Source organism: Mustela lutreola, chromosome 7, assembly GCF_030435805.1.
Source record: "Mustela lutreola isolate mMusLut2 chromosome 7, mMusLut2.pri, whole genome shotgun sequence".
Lineage (NCBI taxonomy): Eukaryota > Metazoa > Chordata > Mammalia > Carnivora > Mustelidae > Mustela > Mustela lutreola.
The window spans coordinates 45,715,554-45,741,603 of NC_081296.1; the positions used below are offsets into that span (position 1 = coordinate 45,715,554).

Below are 26,050 nucleotides of genomic sequence, written 5' to 3' on the forward strand. Positions count from 1 at the left end.
TATTAGAGTCCTACCTTATGCTATATATCATATTCTAGAAAAATTTAAAATTTAAGTATAAAAAGAAAAATTATGAAAATATTGGAAAAAATATAGGACAAAATTTGATACTTTTGTAATTTTGGCGTTGATCAGGTCTTTTTTAGAATAAATAACAACATTGAAAACCATATAGAAAAAGGCTTATAGGCTTGAGTACATAAATTTTCTACATTTCTATGTGGCAGCCATATACCATCATAAGTTAAAAATAAATGATTAACTGGAAAACAATTTGCCACATATAACAGATAAAAGATTTATATCCTATATTGTAAAGAGTGACAAAAAATAAATTAAAAATTAATCATTGTATTAAAAATTGATAGAGAACAATAACATGAAATCCATAAATGAATAAATACAAATAGCTAACACAGGAAAGATTTTCAACCTCACCGTTAACCAAAGAAATGCATATTCAAACAATATTATTTTTTAGCTGTTATATCAGGGGAACATTGAAAAAATTTATATTAACCAATATTGAAAAGAATGGGAGCAATAGGTACTTTAAAGCACTTGATAGATGCATATTCTTTGATAAGTAAATAATTCAATTTCAAGGAAGTTGTGCCAAGAGGTAAGTAAGTAGATACAGAAGAATGTTAATTTAATGGTGGAAAGTTAGAAACAACTGTCTATCAAAAGGAGCTGGTTAAATTATGGCATATTTGTACAATGGAATGTTATGCAGTCATTAAAAAATGAGTTATACAGGGGTGCCTGGGTGGCTCAGTCAATTAAGCATATGACTCTTGATCTCAGCTTAGGTATTGATCTCAGGGTCCTGTGTTCAAGCCCCCTATTGGGAGTTGTACATTTGCATTGAAAGATAAACAGAGTAAATTGGAAGAGGAGGTGAATCATGAGAGACTATAGACTCTGAAAAACAATCTGAGGGGTTTGAAGTAGCAGGGGGGTGGGAGGTTGGGGTACCAGATGGTGGGTATTATAGAGGGCACGGATTGCATGGAGCACTGGGTGTGGTGAAAAAATAATGAATACTGTTATGCTGAAAATAAATAAATTAATTTTAAAAATCCACTAACCTAATATCAAGGGAAAAAGTATTTATATAGATCTACTGAAAAAGAATTCTGCAGATATATATTCCAGTCTGTTAATAGTGGTTATCTCTGAGGGCTAGAATTAGGGGAGGTTTTTATGTTTTAATTTAAATATTTCTGAATTAGTTTTATTTTTTTCAATGTAATATGATTTTATGCTGGCTATTTTCTCCCCAAATAGAAAAGAAAGAATGTGGAGAAAACCAGTGAAATGGTTGCCCAGAATTGCTTATTTATGTTTTCCCCCAAATTCGTATGTTTAAGGCCCTAATCCCCAATGTGCTAAGATTCAGAGGTGGGGCCCTTGGGAGGAAACTGATTTTGAATGAAATCTTGAGACCACAGTCCCCATCATGGGACTGGTGTCCTTAACAGGCAATAAATAGATAGGAGGTCTCCCAGCCACATAAAGATACAGCGAGAAGATGGCTATCTGCAAACCAGGAAGTGTGCCCTCACCCAAACCCAACCACACTGACACCTTAATTTCAGTCTTGTTGTAATGGCCCAAATGATAAAACAAGGAATTTGAAGTGGAACAACTCTAAAGGAATGTTTTTCAGGACAGGTAAAACCTGAAGTTGCTTGTCAGCACTGGGAAAGAAATCAGCGGAGGAAAGAGATTGAAAGTGTGAGGAGTTTATTAATCAGCGGAGATCCTAGAGGGGCTAAAACAGTACAGTAGCATCAGGGCTAGGCTTAGAAAGAAGGAAAGAAAAGGAGGACGACACAGGTAAAATTAGGGCAATTTTTTTTAGTAGGAGAGGCACAAAAGCTACTATAGCTAATGAACTCATGTTTTTCCCCAATGGATTCAGAGAAAAGTATATCAGCTGAGCAAGAGATTTGGGACAGCTCATTGGAGGGGCATAGAAAATGTATTGATGCTGCATAAAATGAAATAAAGCATGGTATCTGAGTCATCGGGTATATGCTTATGAGATCCCTGAATTCCATACCGCATTTGCTAAATCATTATCTCTGAAGGTGAGTGATCTTAATGCACACAAGAGTCCAGAACCTTTGAAATAAATGGTTTACTAAGAATATGCACCTACTGCTGATGCTAGATCACAATGATCTGAAACAGATGTCTAGTGCTAAGGCATTATATAGTCTAAGAGACAAAGACTTCCAAATGAATATCATATAGTAAAACAGAAGCATATGGAAAGTACTGAACTAAAATTCCACCTATCCCCACATGGACATCTGAGAGGTCACTGTACATTGCCAACATATTGACTCGTTTTGCCACCAAGAGTTCTAGAACCATGCTCTCATGATCTAGAGTAACCGTCTTTTCCTCCAAAATCAATATGTCAATATGATATTCTCCAGCATCATTCAACATGCCGGGAAGACAGTATTTGAGAGAAACAGGTGGCTAGGTATACTCAGAGTTAGGCTTTAGCAACCTAGATGGGGAATGAAATCAGTGTCAGTGGATCCCGAGATACTAGTAAGCACATCGTTAACCTGGAGGATCATGAGGTTAAGAACTGGGTGGAGAGGAGGGAAATGAGAGACTGAAATTTATAAGAAGGATGTGTAGCACATTTGCGAAAGAGTAGTGAAAAGTGAGAAGTGGAAGTTTTAGTCAGTGAGATGTGCCATGTTGTGAAAGATTCTCAAAGAGGAGATGGTGACACATCCCAACAATGGCCATCAAAGGGGCTTCTTAACTAGAGTGGAAATAGAGTTGGCCAAGTAGAAGAGGTTGAGGAAGTGAGGTCAGAGTGTGATATAGTTCTTCTGATGAACACCAGACTTGCTGAATCCCATGAATGGAGAAAGAGATGGTTACTCAAGGTCCAACCAGATAGAAGAGAGCGTTGGTGTCATGGAGTGACAGAATCAGGAGGAAATGGGTAACCTGGCCCTGGAGAATCAGCATGGCACTGCATCTAGGGGAGCATGGTTCTAGAATTCTTGGTGGCAGCACGAGTCAATATGTTGGCAATGTACGGTGATCTCTCAGACGTCCATGTGGGGATAAGGGGAATTTTAGTTCAGTGTTTTCCATGTGCTTCTATCTTACTATATGATGTATTCACTTGGAAGTCTTTGTCACTTAGATTATAATAATGCTTTAGCACCAGACATCTGTTTTCCTAATTTTTGAGTCCCATATATCTGACACATGGTATATACTCAATGAAAGTTTTTTCTAAATGAGTAAGTGAATGAAGGAATGGATGGATGGATGGATGGATGGATGGATGGATGAATGAAACTAAGTGCCCCTATATTTCCAATAGGAACTTTGGTGTGAGGGTGCAAAGGAGAGTGTGAGTTACGCTTGTCAAGAAGTTGTTCATGGTGAGGCAGGCGAGAGTGTGCTGTCATCTGGAAGCAGAATAAATCAGATAACAAGGATTTCATACTCCACATGAGCATGGGATGTCCAATACTGCAAATTCAACCTCTGCTTTCTTCAAATTCTGCCCTCAGGCAAGCTAACCTTTATTCTTGGCTTCAATTATCACGTCTATGAGCACGCAGTCCTCTCCTCTGACTCTAATATCACATCCCTTCCTACGCACTGGCTTCTCTCCGAAGCACCAGAGAGCCCCTGAGGCTTGATCTGCCCATACAGATGTCATGGTCTGCTGCAGCAGTCCTGGTCCTCTCTGGTATTTTCTCTCCCAGTACTTAGCACCTCCTTCCCCAGCAATCAACTTTGCTGAGTCCCTCTCCTCACCTTTCATAGCCAAACTTTCAAGTTCTTCCAATTTTAAGATATGAAGAACTCTTGAATCCTTGCATTTCTCTCCATTGTCAAAGCCACCCAGTCCTGGAAGTCCATAATATCCCCCAATGGGTGCGTCCTGGAATTCTGTAATATCCCCCAATGGGTCTACCTATGCTTGCTTTAGGCGCTCTCCAATCTCCGTTCCACCTCACAGCCAGGACAATTTTTTTTTTTTCAAAGATTTATTTATTCATTTGACAGACAGAGATCACAAGTAGGCAGAGAGGCAGACAGAGAGAGAGGAGGAAGCAGGCTCCCTGCTGAGCAGAGAGCCTCGACGTGGGGCTCGATCCCAGGACCCTGGGATCACGACCTGAGCCGAAAGCAGAGGCTTTAACCCACTGAGCAACCCAGGCGCCCCCAATTTTTTTTTTTAACTCAAATTTGGTAGTCTCATGTTCTCGTTGCTTTTAGCCTGAATATGATTTATAGGCTCCGTATGTGTGGTCTGACTCCCACCCATGGCTCTGGGCTCATTTTGCACCGTGTTCCTTCACTGTCTCTGGGCGTCCAGCAGTAGGTTTCTTTTGTTCTTGGACAGGCATCATGCTGTTCCCACCTCCACTCCCCAAGGCCATTGTATGTGCACTTCCTTCCCCACTTCATGCAGTTAAACCCTACACTTCCTTCTGATCTCAGCACGGACATGACCTCCCCGGAGAAGCCATCAGAGATATCTATTGAGGTGAAATCCCCCTCTTTTATTTTGCTCATAGAAATGTGTCTTCCATCTTTATAGCGTACATCTCTGTTGCGATTATCATATTCCTGCATGTGTGATTTATTTCACTATACCTACTTCCCTCACTAGACTCCGAGTTCTGTAAAGGGCAAGAACAGTGTGTGCTTTGGTAAGTGCCGTGCTTGGCACATAAGTATGCCATAAATATTTGTTAGATGAGTGAACGAAGAGACCAAAGAACACCCTTGTGTGGTGTTTGTTCATCACAGCTGTAAAGTCCTGTTCCTCTGGTCCGTCCACTGGGACTTGGGAATAGGGCAGTCATAAGTAATCCTTCTAGACAAAGGTATCCATGATAACTTAACCAAGAGTTAAAGCCGAAACGCTGCATTCTTGTCCTGGCTCTACAATGGCATGCCCTCCGGAAAGCTCTAATTTCTTTAGGCTTCAACTCTGTATTTTACGTATAGATTGGGTATCTCCTCTGTACTTAGGCTCTCAATAGCTGTTTTTTCTAGATCTCTCCTCCCTTCCTGCCTCCTCAGCTGGAAATGACTGTAGGCCTCCTGCAAAGGGAGGGGAAGGCCTGAAACAGAACTGGCTTCTCTGTGGGGGGACTGGGAGGAAGCACAGAGCATGGGTACTAATTCCATGAAACTGGCTTGGTATTCAGAAACAACTGCTGGATTCTCTTTCTTCAGACAAACTTGTTTTGAGAAGCAAGGCTGGAAAGTTGACATGGCAAAATGCTAGTCCTAAACAGCCTGTTGTCTGCAAGGATGGTAATTCATCACACTTAAATGATATAACCTAGAAGCCTTGTTTCAGTGTGTTTAATCCCTTTCTTATTTAACTGGGGTGTCTCTCTGATCTTCAAGCTGTGTGGTTTCAAGTTTACCTTCTATGTAATTTTGCTTAAATATTTCATGGAAAATGAAGGGGAGCACCTTGGTTCTCAAACTGGAATCCTTCTTTAGAAGAAAGTCAACAAGTTGCTCTCTCCATCATTTTGATTCTTGGATCCCGGTCTGTCCTCAGTAGATGAAACCCAGCTACAGTAATCAAGGAGGAGAGCCATCCTGTCCTAAAGTCTTGCAATGTGAAACTTGCAGTGGTTTCTTTGTATGTTAATTTCTCCATCTCTAGAATGGATACAATTGTTTTTACCACCCCCTCCCCTTAGGGAGGGATCATTTAAATCACTGAAATGATATTGGAAGAAAACAAGAGTGATTTTATCTTGCAGAACACCACATCTGTATTTTCTCCATATTCTCCAACGTGCATGAAAAGTTCCTTCAGAAGAGAATGTTTACACGGGATGTATGTATACCTGATTTGATAATCCCAAACTACTCCTCAACCACCCACTTCTGAATAGGGGGAAAAAAAAAACCAGAAGCCTGCAATTGTGTAACATGCAAATCTCTTCTGGACCAGAGCCCATCGCTGTGGTTTGGCAATACGACGAGCACAACATCTCTTTTCTCATCTCTTAAAAACAAAACAAAACAAAACATAACAAAAACCAACAGAGGAAAAAAAATACCTTGAGAATAAAGGTAATGATTAATCTATCAGGCACAGAAAGAATCGTTTTAGGGGATTTCAGATTCTAACTTGCTAAGTCAGGTAAACAGCCGTGGACAGGAGATGACAATTTCACCAGAAGAGGATTAAGTCACGGGCTCTAATTGGGACAGCATTTGCACAGTCAGAGAATCTCACCAGACATCTCCAGGAATCTGTGAGCAGTTGTCAAAACTTCCATTTTCACGTGCGAGTGAAGTAAGGACCAGAAGAAGCGGGTACTGGTGGAGAGAGTGATCCTTGGAGAAACCTCACGATGCAGCCTGGGAAGAGAAGAAAGGGGAAAAGCTTCAAGCAAAGGCTGGTCTTGAAGAGCAGCTTAGCTAAAGAAACCATCTCTGAGTTCTTGGGCACCTTCATAATGATCGTAAGTATTTCCTGGATTTTGACCCAATTATGCCTCTCCTTCGCAGCCGGTGGCGGATGTTTTGTTTTCTTTAAGTTTGTCATGAGAGTCATCTTTTCCAGGCAAGAGCACATTACTTCCAGGCTATTTTGGGCTATTTACTGGCCACAGGTTAGGTTTCCATTTACTCATTTTGTTTATTCACAAGAGTTTGGGGGTGGAAGAAGGGGAGTCAACTACTTTCTTCATTTCAGAGATTTACTCAGACTCTGAGCTGGCTTTGATAGAAAGCCAGTCAATAGAAACTTTTCTCATTGATTAACTGATGTATACCTTGTTTGTTTCCCACAAACACTGAGGTGACTCAGTCCCTTGAAATAAGGATCGGCAGTCAATAAATATGAATGGCAAGAAACAACTCAGTAGTACAAATGCTTAGCAAAGGACTGTGTTGTCAGAGCACTTGACTTTTAGTCAGAAATTTCCCTAGATAGAAATATGTTTTCTGCAACCCTCCAGATTTGGTTTCACGTGATTTTCCCCCCTCTGTTTACCTTAAGCCAATCCCTAAGGTCTTTAACGAGACAGATCTATATACAAAGGAAGGACTGATTCTAAGAACCATTCAAGGATCTTGGCCAGGAAATTGTGCAGCTATTAACAGAAGATTGGACAGTCTACTAAAGTGGCATGGGCTCTAGGCTTCCGTCCTACTGCACATCATCGTATTCTTTGGATGCTGAGTTTTTAGTTGGAGCCAGACCATTTGTGAGCAAAAAATGAAATGTTCAATTATTCTCATATGCAACAACTACCGACTTTAACTAGCTCTTAAAAAAAAAAAAAAAAAAACACACACAAACACCCTGCTCAAAAATTCCCTACTTTAGGCATTAATAATTTCATTTTTCTTAAAGTTATAGAGAGTTGTCCATAAATTTTTTACTTTAAAAGTTCTCTGGTAATGTACAGCATGGTGACTACAGTTAGTAACATTATATATTTGAAAGTTCCTAAGAGGGGCTCCTGGATGGCTCAGTTATTAAGATCTGCCTTCAGCTCAGGTCATGATTCCAGGGTCCTGGGATTAAGCCCCTCATTGGGCTCCCTGCTCAACAGGAAGCCTGCTTCTCCCTCTCCCACTCCCCCTGCTTGTGTTCCTTCTCTCTTGCTGTCTCTCTCTGTCAAATGATGAATAACCTTAAAAAAAAAAAAAAAAAAGAAAAGAAAGTTCCTAAGAGAATAGGTCTTTAAAGGTTGTTATCAGGAGAAAGGAATGTGTAACTATGTGGTGATAAGTGTTAATTAGACTCACTGTGGTGATCATTTTGAAATATATATAAATATTGAATCATTATGTTGTATACCTGAAGCTACTATAATGTTATATGTCAGCTATATCTTAAAAAAAAAAAAAAAGTTCTTTGCTTGGTATAAATACATTATAATTTAGGGGATAAGCCTAAGAGCAAGAAACAAGTGTGAACTCAAACATTTGAACTCATGAAAATTGAGAGAGAGTCCTAAGTTTTCTGGTCTCTGAGATTCTCTTTTTACTGGATTCACTTGAGTATTTTCAAGGCATATGGACAACTCCTTCTTGACTATCCTCACTTATCTGAGTTAGGAATGTGGATAAAGTGAGTAGTTTGAAGGAAAAGAGAGAAAATAAAAGCCCATGATTCTTCTGATCTTACTCAGTGCTTTCTGGAACATCACCCTCAGTGAGACAGGAATGCTGGGGTCATATTAATTGACAATTTGGTCCCAGTGAGGAGAGTGGATTCAGCTCTTTAGTGACCTGAGGTACAGAGAAGTAAAGCAAATTCAGTTATAATCTGCAGGGCCCTGCAGAAAACACAGGAGGAAGTGAACTAAACACCCATTTTGCAATTTGAAAAAGCTAAAACCTCCTTTATTTCTTAATAAGAAGCTGTTTCTGGACCTGGGTGGCTCAGATAGTTAAGCGTCTGCCTTTGGCTCAGGTCATGATCTCTGAGAAGCTGTTTCGTAATTCTATCCCCTCTGTGTTGAGTAAATAAAAGTTGCTTTCAGATGTTCACCATTCTACTCATATAAGTAGTAGCATATCTTCCTCTAGTATTCAAGGTGGGAGCTAAAGAAATATCTTCATATTATATGTTGAAAATAAAACTTTGTATCTTCTGGTGAAAGAAAATAATTGCCTAAATGTTTCATTTCCACCTACATTGCACACTTACTTTTTAAGGCAACCTCTGATGGAATCCATAATTGTGATTATAATCTTTTTTTTTTAAGGTTTTATTTATTTATCAGAGAGGGGGGGGGGGAGAGAGCGAGCACAGGCAGACAGAATGGCAGGCAGAGGCAGAGGGAGAAGCAGGCTCCCTGGCGAGCAAGGAGCCCGATGTGGGACTGGATCCCAGGACACTGGGATCATGACCTGAGCCGAAGGCAGCTGCTTAACCAACTGAGCCACCCAGGCGTCCCTGATTATTATAATCTTTTTATTGAGGCTTGAGGGGTATATAAACAAGGCATTTTTGCACAAACACAATATTTTTTTTTTAACCAATTAGTCTTCGTGGTTTTGCTCAACTATTAACGAAAGTCGTTGGTATGCTTCTGTATAGTAAAAAGCTTTTCACGTTGATAATCCATGGGCAAAAGGGAACATAAAAATGGATATACAGGACACACCAGTACTTCAGATATGGTTTGCCCCCAGATGTTGGGAATCCGGTGCCATTTTCCCCCCTCTTCACAAAACCTGCTCTTAGGAGAAGCATCTTAAACTCATTTACACCATGGCGTAAATGACCGATGAGGCCCACTTATCATTACCATTGAAGTCCATGAAAAATTCTCTGTAAACTACAACTAAAAACAGCAATGATTAAGTCATAAGCCAATGAATTAGCTCTAATTTGGGCTTGTAGTCATGGGATAAGTAGGCTTTTTTGCCTTTGCTTGGTTTATAATGTATCTTCCCTGATACGTAGAAGAGGTTTTGAAGACTTGAGCTGTAAAGGTAGGGAGAGAGCATGTATTAAGTACCTCCCATATGTTAGCTTTTTATATACGTCTGTTTAACCCTACAATAGCTACAGTAGGAAGGCTTTATTAACACTCATAAACAGTTGGAGAGATGAGGGCTCAAAGAGATGAAGCAACTGGGCCAAACCAGGAAAGCACTGAACTGGGATCCCTTCTAATTCTAGAGCCTACACTTCCCATCTACTGCTGGAATTCCTTCCCCGGTGTCCCTGATAGATAGTAAATCCGACTCTCTCTACTTTAACATCTCCGTAGCTTGGAACTGTGCATGAGCTCTCTTTGGCTCGTGGGCATTTCAGTTTAGCTGATGAGCACCTAATAAGACCAGACCAAGAGTTGTACCCCAAAGCTGTCTGAAGCAGAAAAGACAGCTCTGTGGGAGCCAACAGATAGGAGGGGAAGGTAGAGCACAGGGGACTGCTCAGTCCCCTGCTCATGGCTTGTGGCCTGGGGATTTCAAGCTGCACGTTACACATCCACTCCATGGAAATTTCCCAATGTACGAAACACTCATTAAATGTTGGCTCCCTGTCCCAGTCCCCGTGCCTTCCCCTCTTCCACTTGAGAGTTTTCGTAGTGTCTGAAAGAACTGCTTTGTCTCCTTCCGGACATCTTGTAGGCTCCTTTCCACCAACATCTGCCACAGAACTCTGCACGTACATGACTGGGATTCCCCCAAAGGGGTGTTCAATTAAAATGTCTTTCAGGGGCTGTTATCTCCCAGAATCTCTAGTCATTCCTTGCAGTAGCTGTGTTCACTCCTCCCTATTCTATAGAGAAGTGACATAGAGGAGAGATTCTCTGACATAGCATTCGCCCTGCCGAAGATGCTGAAGTGAACAAGCAGCCATATTTCCCCCCGCGGCCCAACGGCGTCCTTCCGGGGCTGGATTTATGAGTGGGTAATGATCTACTTGGGTAATGAGAAAGACTCTAAATTCTTGTCTCACTCTGTCAAGCTTGCACATTAGAGATCTACCTTTTGGCATCTCTAAGAAAGAAAAAATGTAAATACTTGCTATAGCCTTGATCTGTGCCCCGAAGGGAGACAGGATGAGAAGAGACCCGGGACATAGGATATGGAAGGCATCGGGGAATGGGCCACGCAGGAGAGAGGGCAGAAGTGGGGTGGACGGGATGTGAGGAATGTCAGACCCCACAGTGTTTTCTGAAACTGCTCTTGCCTTCCTCCACGACTACATGACCAAACTCCCCACCTTGCCAGAGTCACTGAGTTGGTCATTCTGTCTTGAAGAGATCTCAGATATGCTGACTATAGAAATTCTGTGGCTTTAAAATTATTATTACAAAGCGTGCTCAGATCTTGGAGTGGGTGGAGTGCAGATTAGAAAGCTTTTGAAATAAAAGAATATATGATTAGCATTTACAATAAAATGGGAAAATTCTTAAAATAACCCAGTTCTTGGGGCGCCTGGGTGGCTCAGTGGGTTAAGTCTCTGCCTACCTCTCAGGTCACGATCTCAGAGTCCTGGGATGGAGCCCCACCTCGGGCTCTTTGCTCAGCGGAGAGCCTGCTCCCCCCCGCCCCGCCCCCTGCCTGCCTCTCTGCCTACTTGTGATCTCTGTCAAACAAATAAATAAAATCTATATAACAAATAAGCTAGTTCTCAAAACAAGTGCTTTGCAGGGCATAATTCTGCACATTTTGGACTGCTAGGAATTTAGAATCCCCAGGTACTAGTAGGACAGCTCTGAGATAGATGCTGCTTGCCCTTCTTAATTGATGGGGAAGCTGAGGCACAGGCCTATGCAATCTTGTGTCCTTTAAATCAGTGTGGAGCCCAGGTGCCTTGCCCTAAACATGCACTTGCCCTTGGTTTCCACTGTGCATTCCTCCAAGAGGCATAGAATGCTCTCTCATATACATTCTTTCTTTTTTTAGTTCCAGTATCATTAACATACCGTGTTATATTTGTTTCAAGTGCACCACACAGCGATTCAACTATTCTGTATAGTCCTCAGTGCTCGTCACGACAAGTGTGCCCTTAGTCCCCATCACCTACTTCATCCATCCCCCCGCCCACCATCCTTCTGGTAACAACCATCAGTCTAGCGTTAAGAGTCTGTTTTTTGGTTTGTCTCTCTTTTTTTTTTTCTTTGTCTGTTTTGTTTCTTAAATTCCACATATGAGCAACATCATGTAGTATTTGTCTTTCTCTGACTGACTTTGCCTAGCATTATAGTCTCTAGATCCACCCACATTGTTGCAAATCTCATATAGATTGTTTATTTTTATATTTATATCTTTCCTGGAAGGTGGGGTGGGGGGAGAAAGAGAGATCAACTCCATTTTGCCAGGTGGAGAAACAGGTGTGACATAATTAAGAGGTTCGCCCAAGTGACCCAGCTTATGAATGCTAGAGCTGGGCTTGATATTGGATGTTAGTTATTCCTGATGTGCCATTGCTTAGTGGGAATTAACTCCTTTCCTGGGAAAGCCCAAGAGAACCTTATTAATTTTATAGTGTAAAATATATTAGACAGTGAAGGCATCAAAAGACTATTATATGGAACAGACATGATCAGGGCAGGGAAACGTTATAGGAGACCTGTTAGCATAGAGTTTATGGGCCACTTCAGTACCTACAAACACATCCAAACCTCTTGTCACATGGGGTTTCTGAGGTGGTTCATTTATATCTTCATGTCCCCCATGAACACATTGACCATGCATTATACTGTGTTCCTTCTAGTGCTTCTATTTCTTGGGTTCTCCTTGAGACCATCCTGTGGCTCAGAGCAAAGGACTAACAGGCCAATGGTCATAAAGAGAAACCGTAACTCCTCTCTCTTGCTTTCCGACTCAGCAGTCACTTGTCCTTCCTCTGATTCCTCCTTGGTCTGGCTCATTGCTTTGCAGAGACCTGCCCCACTCCAAGCTGGGATGTCCATGATGAGGGTCTCACTGAGCTTGAGCTGTCAGTCTTCCCACAGCTGATAGGACAGAAGCCTCTGCTGTCAGCAGTGCCTGGCAGACTCTGGCCACAAATGGCATGTCTGTGGGAGAATCTCTGTCCTCAGGCTCTCGTGCACTGCCTTAGAAATGAAGTGGCATCTGTCGTCCTGCCCCTGTGTCTTTCGGATGAGGAAACGGAGACCCACATGCTCACAGAAGTCTTTCAAGTGCTTTTGCCACCACAGGAGGACATCAGAGAGAACTTGCACAGTCAGTCTCACCTGATTCCTATGATTTACTTATGATTTATGTTTGGTTCTCAGCTTCTCATTGACTTATACCTCTGGTGTGTGGGGGGGCATTCTGTTACTTTAAGACAATGCCCTCTTCTAACTATGAAAATGAGGAAGTGCTGAACATGGTGGGATGTGTGGACCCCTGCCCTGGGCCTTCAGCTGGCAGGAGGGTGTGAGAAGGCCCAGAGCAGGAAATGCCTTCCCTTCAAGTATGGCATGTGATAAGGAAAAAAGACAAGGAAAGGGATAACATTTATTGAGCACACACTATACCCAGACACTCTTTAATTCTTTTTTTAAAGATTTTATTAATTTATTTGACAGAAAGAGAGAGAGAGAGATCACAAGCAGGCAGATGGAGAGAGGGGGAAACAGGCTCCCCGCTAAGCAGAGAGCCCGATGCGGGGCTCGATCCCAAGACCGCGAGATCATGACGCTAGCGGAAGGCAGGGGCTTAACCCACTGAGCCACCAGGCCCCCCCCCACCTTTAAAAAAAAAAAAAAAGATTTTATTTGATACTCTTTAATTCTGGAAACATCCATGAGGTAAAGGAGTTGTTCTTATTTTACAGATGAGGAAATGAAGGCTTAGTACCATCAAGCCCCTTGCCCACAGGCGAGTGTGTGGTGGAGCAGGGATTAGAGTCAAATCCCGGTTTTTCCTTCACCGTGCTCGAATTATTCTCACATAGGCTTTTGAGCCTTTACTACTGTTGCCTGGAAGACTATATGCTACAGTTTTGGACGTTTTTAAAATGTACAAATGTGTATTCTTGAGTTAACAAAGTTTAAAGTGAGTCAACATCTCTTTCCTTCGGATCAACAGGAAAACTTTTTAAAATCCTGACCGTAATCAACCATTCCATCTCACGCGTCATTATGGCCTGACATTTTAATTCTACCCTCATTATTTTTATTATTGGTGTTTTTAATAGTGATCACTTGCTTAAATTTGCTATCATTTATCGGTTTGTTTGCTAATTATTCCTACATGCATGCACCTCTTTTAAGTGCAGTTTCCTTCTTTGCGCAGTAAGAAAGCTTTCTTTGGGAAAGCATGTATGAGGGATAAACTTTCTCAGTCTCTGTCTGAGTTTGTCTTTATTTAGCTCTCAAGTTTCAATGATTGGCTGATAAATTTTAGGTTGATGATTGGTTTTGCTTGGCATTTTGCAGGTGTCCTTCCAGTGTCTCTTGTTGCTGTTGACAAGTCTGTTGCTTGTCTAATTGTTGTTCTTCATCTGAATTCCTCTGATTACTACTAAGAGTTTCTTTATGTAGCACGCGCGTGCGCGCGCGCACACACACACACACACACACACAGAAATTTTCAGCCATAAAGCAAGGATGAGATCTTGTCTTTTTTTAACGACAGGGGCAGACCTAGAAGTTATTATGCTAAGTGAAATAAGTCAGACCGAGAAAGACAAATACCATATGATTTCACTCAAATGTAGAATCTTAAAAAACATAATGAATGAATGAATAAATAAAAAGCAAAATCAGACCTACAAATACAGAGGACAAACTGATGGATGCCAGAGGGAAGGGCAGGGGACAGACAAAATGCATGAAGGGGAGAGGGAGATACAGGCTTCCAGTTATGGAATGAATAAGTCACAGAAGTCACAGGAACAAAAGGTACAGCATGTATATATATAGGAACATAGTCAATGGTACTGTAATAGTGTTGTTGTGCTGTGACACATGGAAGCCACCCTTGTGGTGAGAATAGCATAACCTATAGAGAAGCTGAATCAGGACGTCATATACCTGAAACTAGTATAACACTGCATGTCAGCTATACTGAAATTTTAAAAACAACAATAACAAAAAGAGTTTCTCTTTCTTTTCCCCTGAAATTTCACTACAATATGACTAAGAGTTATTCACTACAATGAAACTAAGGTTTGTTTGTAGTGCTCAGGATTCATCATTTATCAGAACTTAAAGATTCAGAATTTTTACCAATTCTGGAAAATTCTCCACTGCATTACTTTGCCTTTCCCCAGTCTGTTTTCTCCTTTTATAACTTCTATTATGTATGCAAATATGCCCAACTCTCTCACTATTTTTCTTTATGTCTTTAACCATTCTCTCATTTCTGTATCTCTTAATCTTTCCATGATGAATTTTATGATTTTATTTAATTTTATTATTCCTCAGTGTTCCAAAATTCGTTGTTTATGCACCTCATTCATGTTTTCATTTCAAGAAGTTCTGTTTGGTTCCTTTTAAAGATGGCTTTTCTTTTCTTCTGCATTGTTTCTTTTTGTCTCTTTAACTCACTAAAGTCTAATGTATTTACGGTATTTTATGATGATTCTGTCATATCAAGTTTTGAGGGAGCTAATAATCCTCTTTATCTTATCTACTAACTCTCATGGACAAAGGATCATTTCCTTTAGTGTTTTGTAAATTTGTATTATAAACTCTTCAGGAAAGTTTGTTCTTTTCTGTGGGAATTCTACATGGCCTGGGCTGTGGGGTCATTCTTTGACAGCGGTTTGCATTTGCTTCTGCTATGTTGCCCAGGTGTATCACCTACCAGATATGATTAGTGTGAAGTGGAAACCTGGAAAAGGAAGACTGATGTGCATGCTCCGTTGAAGAGAACTTTCCCCCCAAAATGGCTCTCCATGCCCTTCCCCCAACATGGGATGTGTGACCATGAATGATTAGGAAATCCCATGCTTTCTCCAAATGAAGCAGGTTTTTTTCAAGTCCTTAGAACCTGAGTCAGGATCAGCTGAAGGAGGACTTTCCTGTAGACTTCCCCTGGTCAGCAGTGAACATGAAGGGCCAGACTAGCCCGGAAAATTTCAGAGTTCCAAAGGACTTGGGGAGAAAAGTCCATGCTGGGTCACTGATCTGAAGATTACAGATACCTAAAGCCAAACACTTCTGCCAAACAGAACTCTGCTTTTGATCCCTGAGTTTGAATTTTGGCTCAGAAAACTTGCCGCTTTCATTGACTTTCTATGAGGAAGTACTTTTGTTTTCTACTTTCCAGAATGGGTTTGGCTGGTTTTGCTTTAGTGACAGAGCCCGTTGCAACATGTTCCCATTACTTGACAAGAAAAAAGAACATAGACATGAGAGCAGAAGTTGCCTCCTCTTCACTCATCAGGCTTGTGACGAGGACACCACATAGAGTGAGGGACCATGAGAGAGAGAATCCTCATAAAAGTGAGGTAACTGATAGAGCTGAGCAAAATGCTGAAACAGCCCCCAAATGAAGGCTCCTCTGTACATCTGGTGGGCACCTTATTTCATGCCTGAAGTAGGATTCCTAAGCCCATTGAACCCACAAAGCAAAGCAAATGCTTTAGAAGAAAATATGCCAACAAAATGTGGCCCCTTCTTGGTAGATTGATTGAACATACTAAGACACACAGTCCTGGCTTGGCCAGCCAAGACCAAAAAGGACCTGAGGGCTTAGTCCTTCTCAGCCTAGAATCAGCCCACATGTGTTAGTCTCTATTTTGAAGTTTAAATTTTCTTAGGAGAAAACTTCCCCCAAAACCTATACCTCTATCAACAGGTAAGTGGTTAAAGAAATTGGGGTGTATCCTTACAATGGACACCTATGTAGCCATTAAAGATAATGAAGCCAATTTTTATATGCTGATATGAAAAGATTCACTAAACTATTGAATTTTAAAAAACAGGAAGAAAATGGTATGTATAAAATACTCCTGAAACACACACACACAATTTTTGACAGAATATGCCAGAAAGTATTGATATTAGTTACCATAAAGAATAAAACATAAGGGGCACCTGGGTGGCTCAGTTGGTTAAGTGACTGCCTTTGGCTCAGGTCATGATCCTGGGGTCCTGGGAACGAGTCCCATATCAGGCTTTCCCTACTCTGCGGGGAGCCTACTTTTCCTTATGCCTGCCACTCCCCATGCTTGTGCTCTCTCTCTGTCAAAGAGATTTTTTTTTTAAGAAGAATAAAATATAAAATCTGGGATAGAAAAGAGACAAATTTCTTATATCTTATGATACACCTTTTGCAATTGAAAAAAATCTTACATATTAATGTACAGTTTCTTCACTCTCCTGCTCCTCCTAAATGAGCTCACTGAGCAGAATTTCTCCCTTCCTGGTGTTTTAGGGAGTTGCTCAAAATGTGTTCTAAAGAACACTAGTTTCATGAGATGCAAATAAAAATTTGTGAAAGAAAATAGGCTGACCTTCCCAAATATGTTTGGAAAACAGTAGATTATACTAAGTTAAGCAGTTTTTTCAACTATAGGATTTATCAGAGCTTCTAACACTCACTATAAACTCTAAGAGGGGAATAGAATACATAGATGTGCCTGGACTCACTTGAGCACAAATCTCTTTTTCAAATTTTAATTCCAGTAAAGTTAATATACAGTGTTATATTGATTTCAGGTGTACAGTATAGTGATTCAGCAATTCTCTACATAACCCAGTGTTCATCAAGATGAGTGTACTCTTAATCTCATTCACCTATTTCACCCATCCCCCCACTTACCTCCCTCCCCCACTTCCAATCTGTTCTCTAGAGTTAAGAGTCTGTTTCTTGGTTTGTCTCCATTTTTCCTTTGTTCGTTTGATTTCTTTCTTAAATTCCACATATGAGTAAAATCATACGGTGTGTGTCTTTCTCTGACTTATTTTGCTTAGCATATACTCTCTAGATCCATCCATGTTGTTGCAAAGGCAAGATTCATTCCTTTTTTTGGCTGGATAATATTCCATTATATACATCTTCTTTATCCATTCATCTATCATTAGACACTGGGCTTCTTCCGTAATTTGACTGTTGTAAATTAAGCTGCAATAAACATAGGGATGTATATATCCTCTTGAATCAATGTTTTCATAGTCTTTGAGTAAATACCTGGTAGTGCGATTACTGGATGATATAGTAGCTCTATTTTTAATTTTTTGAGGAATATTCATACTGTTTTCCAGAGTGGCTACACTAGCTTCCATTCCCACCAACAGTGCACAAAGGTTCCTACTTCTCCACATCCTCACCAATACTTGTTATTTCTTGTGTTTTTGATTTTAGCCATTCTGAAAAGTGTAAGGTGATATCTCATTGTAGTTTTGATTTTTACTTCCCTGCTGATGAGTGATTTTGAGCATGTTTTCATGTGTCTGTTGGCCATCTATATATCTTCTTTGGAGAAAAATGGAAATGACACAAAGAAGATTTGCATGGCACCTGCACAAATCCCTTTTTTGAGGAGTATCTCATGGAATTGATGATCTGTGGAACATACTTTGGGAATTGAAGGGCCTGGAATGAATCTAAGAAACTAATCAGCCCCAGAATTCTTCTGTCTTCAGGGATCTTCCAGACTGAAAGTGACCCAAGGTGTACTTATCATTGTTAGACCACTCTGTCTTGAGCAACCCTCCAACCACATTCAGCATAATCCATCCATGGTTATCTTAATATGAACACTCACACCTTAATAAATAAATGCTTAATTAGTTCCTTATTCAGGCCCTGGCATCATGATCAAGTTCTCGTCCAAGCTAGCGTTATTTGGATGAGTTGAGGGATGTGAATGCCTGATGTAGGTCAGACAAGGAAAGCATTGTTCTTTTTTTAGCTTGTGAGAAATAATGGTGTTTAATCACCTTATATTTCTGAGGCCCAATTTTGTTCTTGGTACTCTTTTCTACTCAGAGAGCTCTGAGGTTGGCCATCTGCCCATTCACCTGCTTCTCAAGTCTCAGATTCCTCAGTTTTTATGAACCTGCCCTAATATCATCTCTTCTCAAGTACAGCTGGTTCTTGAGTGGTGATTGATCTTATCCTGATATTCTCAGGCTCCGTGCCACCAAATGATTTTTAACCAGAATATCCAGGTTTCAGTCTTGGGTTTTTTTTTCTTTCTTTCTTTTTTTGTGTGTGACTATTTTGTTATGAGTGAGAACATTTTATTTTCCAATTGGAAAATGAACTCACCGGAAAGCCGCACATGAATATGCATTCTGGGAACAAGCAGACCCACAGAAACAGTAGCAATTGTCAGAAGAGGAACACAGAACCAGGAATCTGAAAACCTGGCTCCGGGTTCAGATTCTGCCACTTACTAGCCGTATGAATTTTGTCAAATTGTCCAGTCTTCCGCTTTTTAAGTCTTTATTTTCATTCCAGTTAGTTAACATACAGGGCAATATGAGTTCCAGGTGTATAATATAGTGAATCAACACGTCCGTGCAATACCAAGTGTTCATCACGAACGCACGCCTTAACCCCCCTCACCTATGTCACCCATCCCCCCGCCCCCGCCACACCACCTCACCGCTGGGGACCATCAGTTTGTTTTCTAGAGTTGAGTCTGTTTCTGGGTTGCCTCTTTCCAGTCATCTACTTTTGAAATTCAGGTTAAACGTTGGCAGGTAATGTGCTTGACAGCGCGGTATACGTGCTATAAAGGGGTGTTTATTCTCCTATCCAGTGCTCAGAATTATGTGTAGTCACACCTGGGCCCCACTGCTGACTACTCGTGTGAGGGTGGGAAATTCTCTTAACCCATCTAAAAATTTCATTCCCTTATTTGCGAAATGGAGGAAGTAAGAGGACCTGACTCACAGGGTTGTTGTGAGGACCAATGGGCTAATGAATGGAAAATGCTTAGCTCATAAAAAACATGCAATAAACATTAGTTGTTGTTGTGACTATGATCATTCAGTGTTTCAATGGATACAGTCACATAAACTGAGATCTATGACAGGCAGGGTGTGCGACTTCTGGTAACATATACCTACAGCACAGGCTGGAGGACCAAGGTTTGCAGAGAATGTACTGGCAGAATGTACTGTTCTCCTTCCTCTCCAGTTACCAAAAAAAAAAAAAAAAATGTCAGGAGATGGGGAACCGCTGGGAAGCCCTAAAGTGACTCCTGTTTCAAGAATGGGCACCAGGGGGCGCCAGTATGGCTCAGTGGGTTAACCCTCTGCTTTAGGCTCAGGTTATAATCTCAGGGTCCTGGAATCAAGGCCTGCATTGGGCCCTCTGCTCAGCGGGGAGCCTGCTTCCTCCTCTCTCTCTCTCTCTCTCTCTCTCTCTGCCTGCCCTTCTGCCTACGTGTGATCTCTCTCTGTCAAATAAATAAATAAAATCTTAAAAGAAAAAAAGAACGGGCACCAGGTTTTTGGTCTCCCTATCATAGCCATTTTAGATAAAGTCATGCCCGCAATCAGTCCTTTATTTGACGGTCCCCACAGATTCTCCCTCCAGCAACTAAGCCACTAAGAGGCTGCGCTACCTCTCATCCCAGAGATGTTATCATCGTGCCATCTGTGGGACCAAAAATTCACTGGCACTAGAAGCTCAATGGGTTTCTCCTCCCAGGACTTTGGATGGGGGTGAGTTGCCCCAAAGCTTATTGAGATGAGGCAGGTCACATATATGAGTGAAGGGGACATGGTGGATTTAAGGAGCAAAGGGACCATGTATGTCCTCTCTTGGGACGCTTCTGCCTCCCAGGCTCTCTCCACTGTGGCCAACTAGGAAAGGGGTGGCCTTGAAAGACCCGCGGATCCCCTTACCCAAGAATCCAACACTGCCACTGGATGCAAACAGCAAGAGGTTTATTGTCACGCAGGTACCGGCGGGTGGTCGGCAGCTCCAGCTAACCGAGCACACCGACTGGAGTGAAGCAGGGTCTTTTATAGGAAGGTACAAACAAGTTTTGGGTGGGGCGCAACTGATTGGTGGACAGTTTGAACTTTTGAAAAAGGCATACTTGGAGTTTGCGGGTTGGCTCCAGGGACCCGCGCGCGCGAAGAGAGCGGCGGGGAGGGGGGAATAAGCTGATTGGTTATGAGGGCCCTCGCTCGAAAGGAGAGGTGGGGAAGGGGAACAAGAAGGGGGAAGGGAGGAATGCCATCATGGCGTCTCTATTATTTCTATAAGCCACGCGGCTAGAAAAAGGTAAGAGAGCAATTCACACAATTGATAACCTAATTTCATACCTAAAAGCCAGCGGTTTACAGAAAAGCAAACAAGCAGTTAGTTATCCTATCTATCTACTAGGGGAGGGGTCTATCTAGGAGAGGGGTCTTTCAGCCTTTGATTTCCTCAGAAATCAAAAGTTCTATGCAATTTTCCCCCTTTTTATTACTCTATTTATCTTTATTAGTTCTATTTATAATTATTGAGTATTTTATTATTTATTCATTTATTATTTATCCTCATTTATCTCTTTTTATTACAGTATTACTGGCAACAATTCCTAAAATTGAAAAAAAAAAAAAAAAAGGCACCACCACGTAGGCCAAACCAACAGATCTCTGAGTCATTCCCACTCATAGGCTGTCTTCAGCCTTGGACCACCAGTCTGTGACTCTGCTGTAAAGTGTCCTTAACCAAATTCTACAAAGACAATATATTTTCACCAGAAAAGGGCAAATGGAGAGATTGTGAGGGTCTCAGCCTTCTGTTCAATATCATCTGTTTATAAGAGGCCTGGCTATGAGAAATCTAATTCCTGCACACGAGATGGTTGTGCTTTTCTTTTCCTGTCCTAACACCTGGCAAAACTGATTGAGGCAATCGTGTGAAACACATTTTTTAAAAGATATTATTTATTGATTTGAGAAAGAGAGAGCACAAGCAGGGAGAGGGGCAGAGGGAGAAGCAGACTCTCCGCTGAGCAGGGAGTCGGATCACCTGAGCCAAAGGCAAACACTGAACAGACTGAGCCACCCTGTCGCCACGTGAAAACCACTTTTTTTTTTTTCAGGCAATACCAGAAGAGAAATCTTGATCTTATGTAATTCTAATCAGGTTTCTCATGAGGCCAATCTGTCATGTGCATATATTAATATATCTCAGATTTAACAGTATTATGTCTGATGGTTCTGTAATTTGGGGTATTAATCAAATGATTCAATAATTGGGGAGACTTAAATGTCAAAATAACCACCCCTAGGTCCCCTCCCCTCTCGGTCTGTGAATGCTGGGCCCAGCAGGTCTAGCTCAGACGGCAGACCCTGCAGCTGATCAGTTAGGAGGCACGTTTGACTGCAGGGAACATTCGTGCTTCCAGAATGTTTGGGGATGAATTGGGGATAAGTAATTGCTATAAAACTAAGTAAACAAAAAGTAAGGCAATGAATACAAAATGGTGTAATGTGGGAAATAAAATCCTAATTCAGTGCATGTTCTAGCTGTGAACAACATCTGCATAACCACAATGACAGCAAATACAAAATACTGATTTGACAAAAAATTGATACAACTAAGTTGGGAAGACAGGGGTGGGATGTATGGTTGTCTAGAAAACATAATAAAATTTCAGAAATGGGGGGGCGCCTGGGTGGCTCAGTGGGTTAAGCCTCTGCTTTCGGCTCAGGTCATGATCACAGGGTCCTGGGATTGAGCCCCGAATCGGGGGCTCCCTGCTGAGCAGAGAGCCTGCTTCCTCCTCTCTCTCTGCCTGCCTCTCTGCCTACTTGTGATCTCTCTCTGTCAAATAAATAAATAAAAATCTTTAAAAATAAATAAAAAATAAATTTAAAAAAATTTTAAAAATTTCAGAAATGGGAAGTCCTGGATGACTTCTAAAATGTTGAAAATCATAATTAGTAATAGAAATGTGTTGTATAGAAATATCAAAGTTTAAAGAGATAGAAAGAAACTAAAAACTTTAAAGCATTTCTTGTGAGCTGTGGAGAAGGGAAACAGAAATGGAAGTTTTCAGAAGGCTGGGGCAGACAACTGCTGACTTTCTTATATGTCACGGAGTAGCACCTGACTTTTTAAAATTATGTGCACATATTCCTTTAGTAAGAATTAAATTACATTTTTAGAAGGAAAAAAAACCCCATCTCCTACTTAATAAGGCAAAATTATAAAACCTTATAAAACCACATCTTCATGTACACTTTCCCTAGGCGTAAATGCTTAAGGCATTTTTTTAATAATAAGACTATAATTTTAAAGATTTTATTTATTTATTTGACAGAGAGAGATCACAAGTAGGCAAAGAGGCAGGCAGAGAGAGGGGGGAAGCAGGGTCCCTGCTGAGCAGAGAGCCCGATGTAGGACTCGAACCCAGGACCCTGAGATCATGACCTGAGCCAAAGGCAGCGGCTTAACCTACTGAGCCACCCAGGCGCCCAAGACTACAATTTTAAATAACAGTACCATCCTTCATCCATACTTTTCTTACCAGTTCTCAGCTATCTTACCTTTCCTACCAGTCTGTGAGCTCCCAGGGGACCTGTGCCTGGTTGGTTGGTTGATTTGTTTGGCCTCTCTGCTACCACCAGGCATCATGCATAGCACTGAGAATTTTTGAATGGACCTATATATGGAGGAAGAAGTGAAGAGAGGAAGGAATGGCTGAAGGAATGCCAAATTCCAGTTGGGACTACTTGAGAATCAAGGATCTTAATTTCCTCCAATTTTGCTTTTTCAAAGACACACGTATAAAGCATAATCTGGACAAACTGCTTATTTGGCTCAGGAACGGTTAAGGGCAGTTTAGTTTAAGTGAAGAAATACAACCTTTGGACCCAAATGTTAATTTCAGGTTCCAAAAGATCTTTTCACTAGCTGCCTGTCCTGCGGCAAATTATTTGATCTCTTTGTCCCAAGGTTTCTTTGGATGAAAACAGTAGAGTTTTCCTCCCCCTCAGATTACTATGGGGACTAAAAGAGTATTTGTAATGTGTGCGTGGGTAAACAAATCAGTTTCTTGAAACACAAAAGAAAGCAGTTTATTTAAAACACAAATGTTGCCCCAGCTATACTCTTTTAATGTTGACTTCGGTCTGGTGAACATTTACGCTAAATGACAAATTTTCTACTGTAGGATAGTTTTTATTTAAAATATAGTGCTTATTTGTGTCCAAGAAGACAGGCAGCAACATACAAGGTCAACAGCCGTACATGACTCACATTCTTGGGTCCCATTGTTGCCACCCCCGTGACTCACAGCAAACATGCCCCAGACTGGCACTACCGGATTAAAGGATACTAACTAACTTCCTACAGAAGTTTTCAGGAGAATGGTAATAAATAAATACTAGCCAGATGAGGTTGGAAGCTACTGGGGCATTTTATTATTAGTGGCCACTTGGGTCATTCTTTGGCTCTTTCTTTTTTTTCTTTTTAAAGATTTTATTTATTTATTTGACACAGAGAGATCACAAGTAGGCAGAGATGCAGGTAGAGAGAGAGGAGGAAGCAGGCTCCCCGCCAAGCAGAGAGCCTGAGGTGGGGCTCGATCTCAGGACCCTGAGATCATGACCCAAGCCCCCTGAGATCATGACCCAAGCCGAAGGTAGAGGCTTAACCCACTGAGCCACCCAGGTGCCCCCACTTCTTTGGCTCTTAAAGGGGCAGGTGGGAGTGGAGGAAGTGCTTGGCTTCTCAGGTCTTGGTGTTGAGAACAGATATGAGGGCTATTAAGTCTGGAGAGGCTGGCTAGTGCCACGAGAAATGTCTGTGGCTCGTGGGTGTGGTTCATCTGTGCACAAAGGCCTGCTCCACCATTATCTCAGCCCACTCACTTCCCGCACCGGCCAGTTTGGCCAGCATTAGGGGCATGAGCGTGCCTGCTGCTGCTGACCACAAAGTTGGGAGACACGACGAGAAAAGGAGCAAGCCACAAAGAACGAGAGAAAAGGGTTTGATGGGCTTTCTGGTCTAGTATTCTCCTGGTGAGTGTTTAGTCATCTAGCAGAAGCTGTCTGTGCAGGCAGGAGCTAGAAAGCAAGCCAAGGGTACTCAGCGAAAATTGGTTTTGTATAAACCGAAAAGCTGCTCTTAATCACTGGCCTGTCTCCTCGCCCTCTGAGAAAGGAGGCGAATGAGGCTGAAGAGGAGGTCTCCCTAGGTCACTAGAGGCTTTGGTGAAACAACCCAAGTGTTGGGTATTTTTCGGAACCAGAGGGACCACGTGTTGTCACCAGAAAAGCAACTTGTCCTAGTACAAAAACCCAGAACTACAAGAAGATTCCCCAGTGAGCTTCATCCTCAGTCCGTTTTCCTCAGATGGACGCGTCTGGTTTAGAGTGAGGGTGGGGTAGATGGGTACCGGATGGCTATTTGGCTCTCCAGGCCCTTCGGCACTCCCGGCCAGCCCTTCACCTGTGGTGTGCAGGTGGGAAAGCTGGTGCTCCAACCCCGCCGTTCCTGGGACCTCACTGGTCTCTCCGGATGTGGCCATGCATTCTTGGGGGTGTTGGTTGCTACCAGTGACCTTTCACTACATCCATTGTGCAATGGTTAAAAGCGCAGGCCTCTGAATAAGCAGACCTGGGATCCAACCCAGGTTCTGTCTCCTGTGTTTTTATTATGCAAACCTGGAGAACTTGCTTGGCCTCTCCCGGCCTCCATTTGCTCATCCATAAAGTAGAGGTCGTAATGCTGTCCTCCTCTCCCCGGGTGAGCAGATGTTGGCAGGGATGAAGTGGTACAGGTATTTGTGTCTGGGCACAGAGAGTGTACCTGCTGTTTGTACTTCTTTGCTCATACTGCCCTAAACAGATGAGGACAGACACTAAACATTTCACGCAGCCTTAGCATCAAAGTCCATGACAATACTGGCCCAGAAGCCCTTTCAACTGTTCTCTCAGTATCCATTAATTCTGAAAGCTCTGAACTACAGAAGGTAGATACAAGACATGTTACCCTTTCCTTCTTTGGACAATGTTTGATGAGAACAGAGAATCACAGACGCCCTGCAATAATCAGAGGGGTCTCCTGGTGATCTCTGGCCAACCATTGCATGCACCTGCAAACATTTTCTAAGGAATCCTTGGCCTTTATTAACTACTGCTTTTCCGAAAGGGCTCCGTTTGTACCTACTGACTGAACAGACACTTGTTCAGTGTCTGTTATACACTGTATCCGTGTTAGGAACATCTTAGTTTGCACTTTTTTTAAAAAAGATTTTATTTATTTATTTGACAGAGAGAGAAAACACAAACGGGAAGCAGCAGATGGAGAGGGAGAAGCAGGCTCCCAGCTGAGTGGGCAGCCCAATGTGGGGCTCGACCCCAGGACCCTGGGATCATGACTTGAGCCAAAGGCAGATGCTCAACTGATTGAGCCACCCAGGTGCCCTTTAGTTTGGACTTCAAACAAGGTACTAGATAGGCAAGAGATTGAGAACAGTCAAATGAAATAAAATCTGTGTAGTTATGATTTATTTGTGATAATTGCTTTACCTCTTTAGGTTTTACATTGTGTCCAGTAATCAGCTTGTCTTAGGGGTCATGGCTCAACTTCCCACCAGCCCAGCTGAGATTTCCTAGAAATTACACCTACCACTTCTCACAACCTATCCCCTGTTTCTACT

At 41.9% G+C, this 26,050-nt stretch overlaps 1 protein-coding gene across 1 annotated transcript in view; it reads left to right on the top strand.

Moving 5' to 3' along the window:
* The first annotated feature begins 6,026 nt into the window (after nt 1-6,026).
* AQP9 (aquaporin 9) overlaps nt 6,027-26,050 on the top strand; it is a 44,435-nt gene continuing 24,411 nt past the window's right edge. The window contains exon 1 of the mRNA XM_059180624.1: nt 6,027-6,503. Within this exon, the coding sequence (XP_059036607.1) occupies nt 6,393-6,503 (111 nt within the window). The 5' untranslated portion in view covers nt 6,027-6,392. The remainder of the gene's footprint in view (nt 6,504-26,050) is intronic.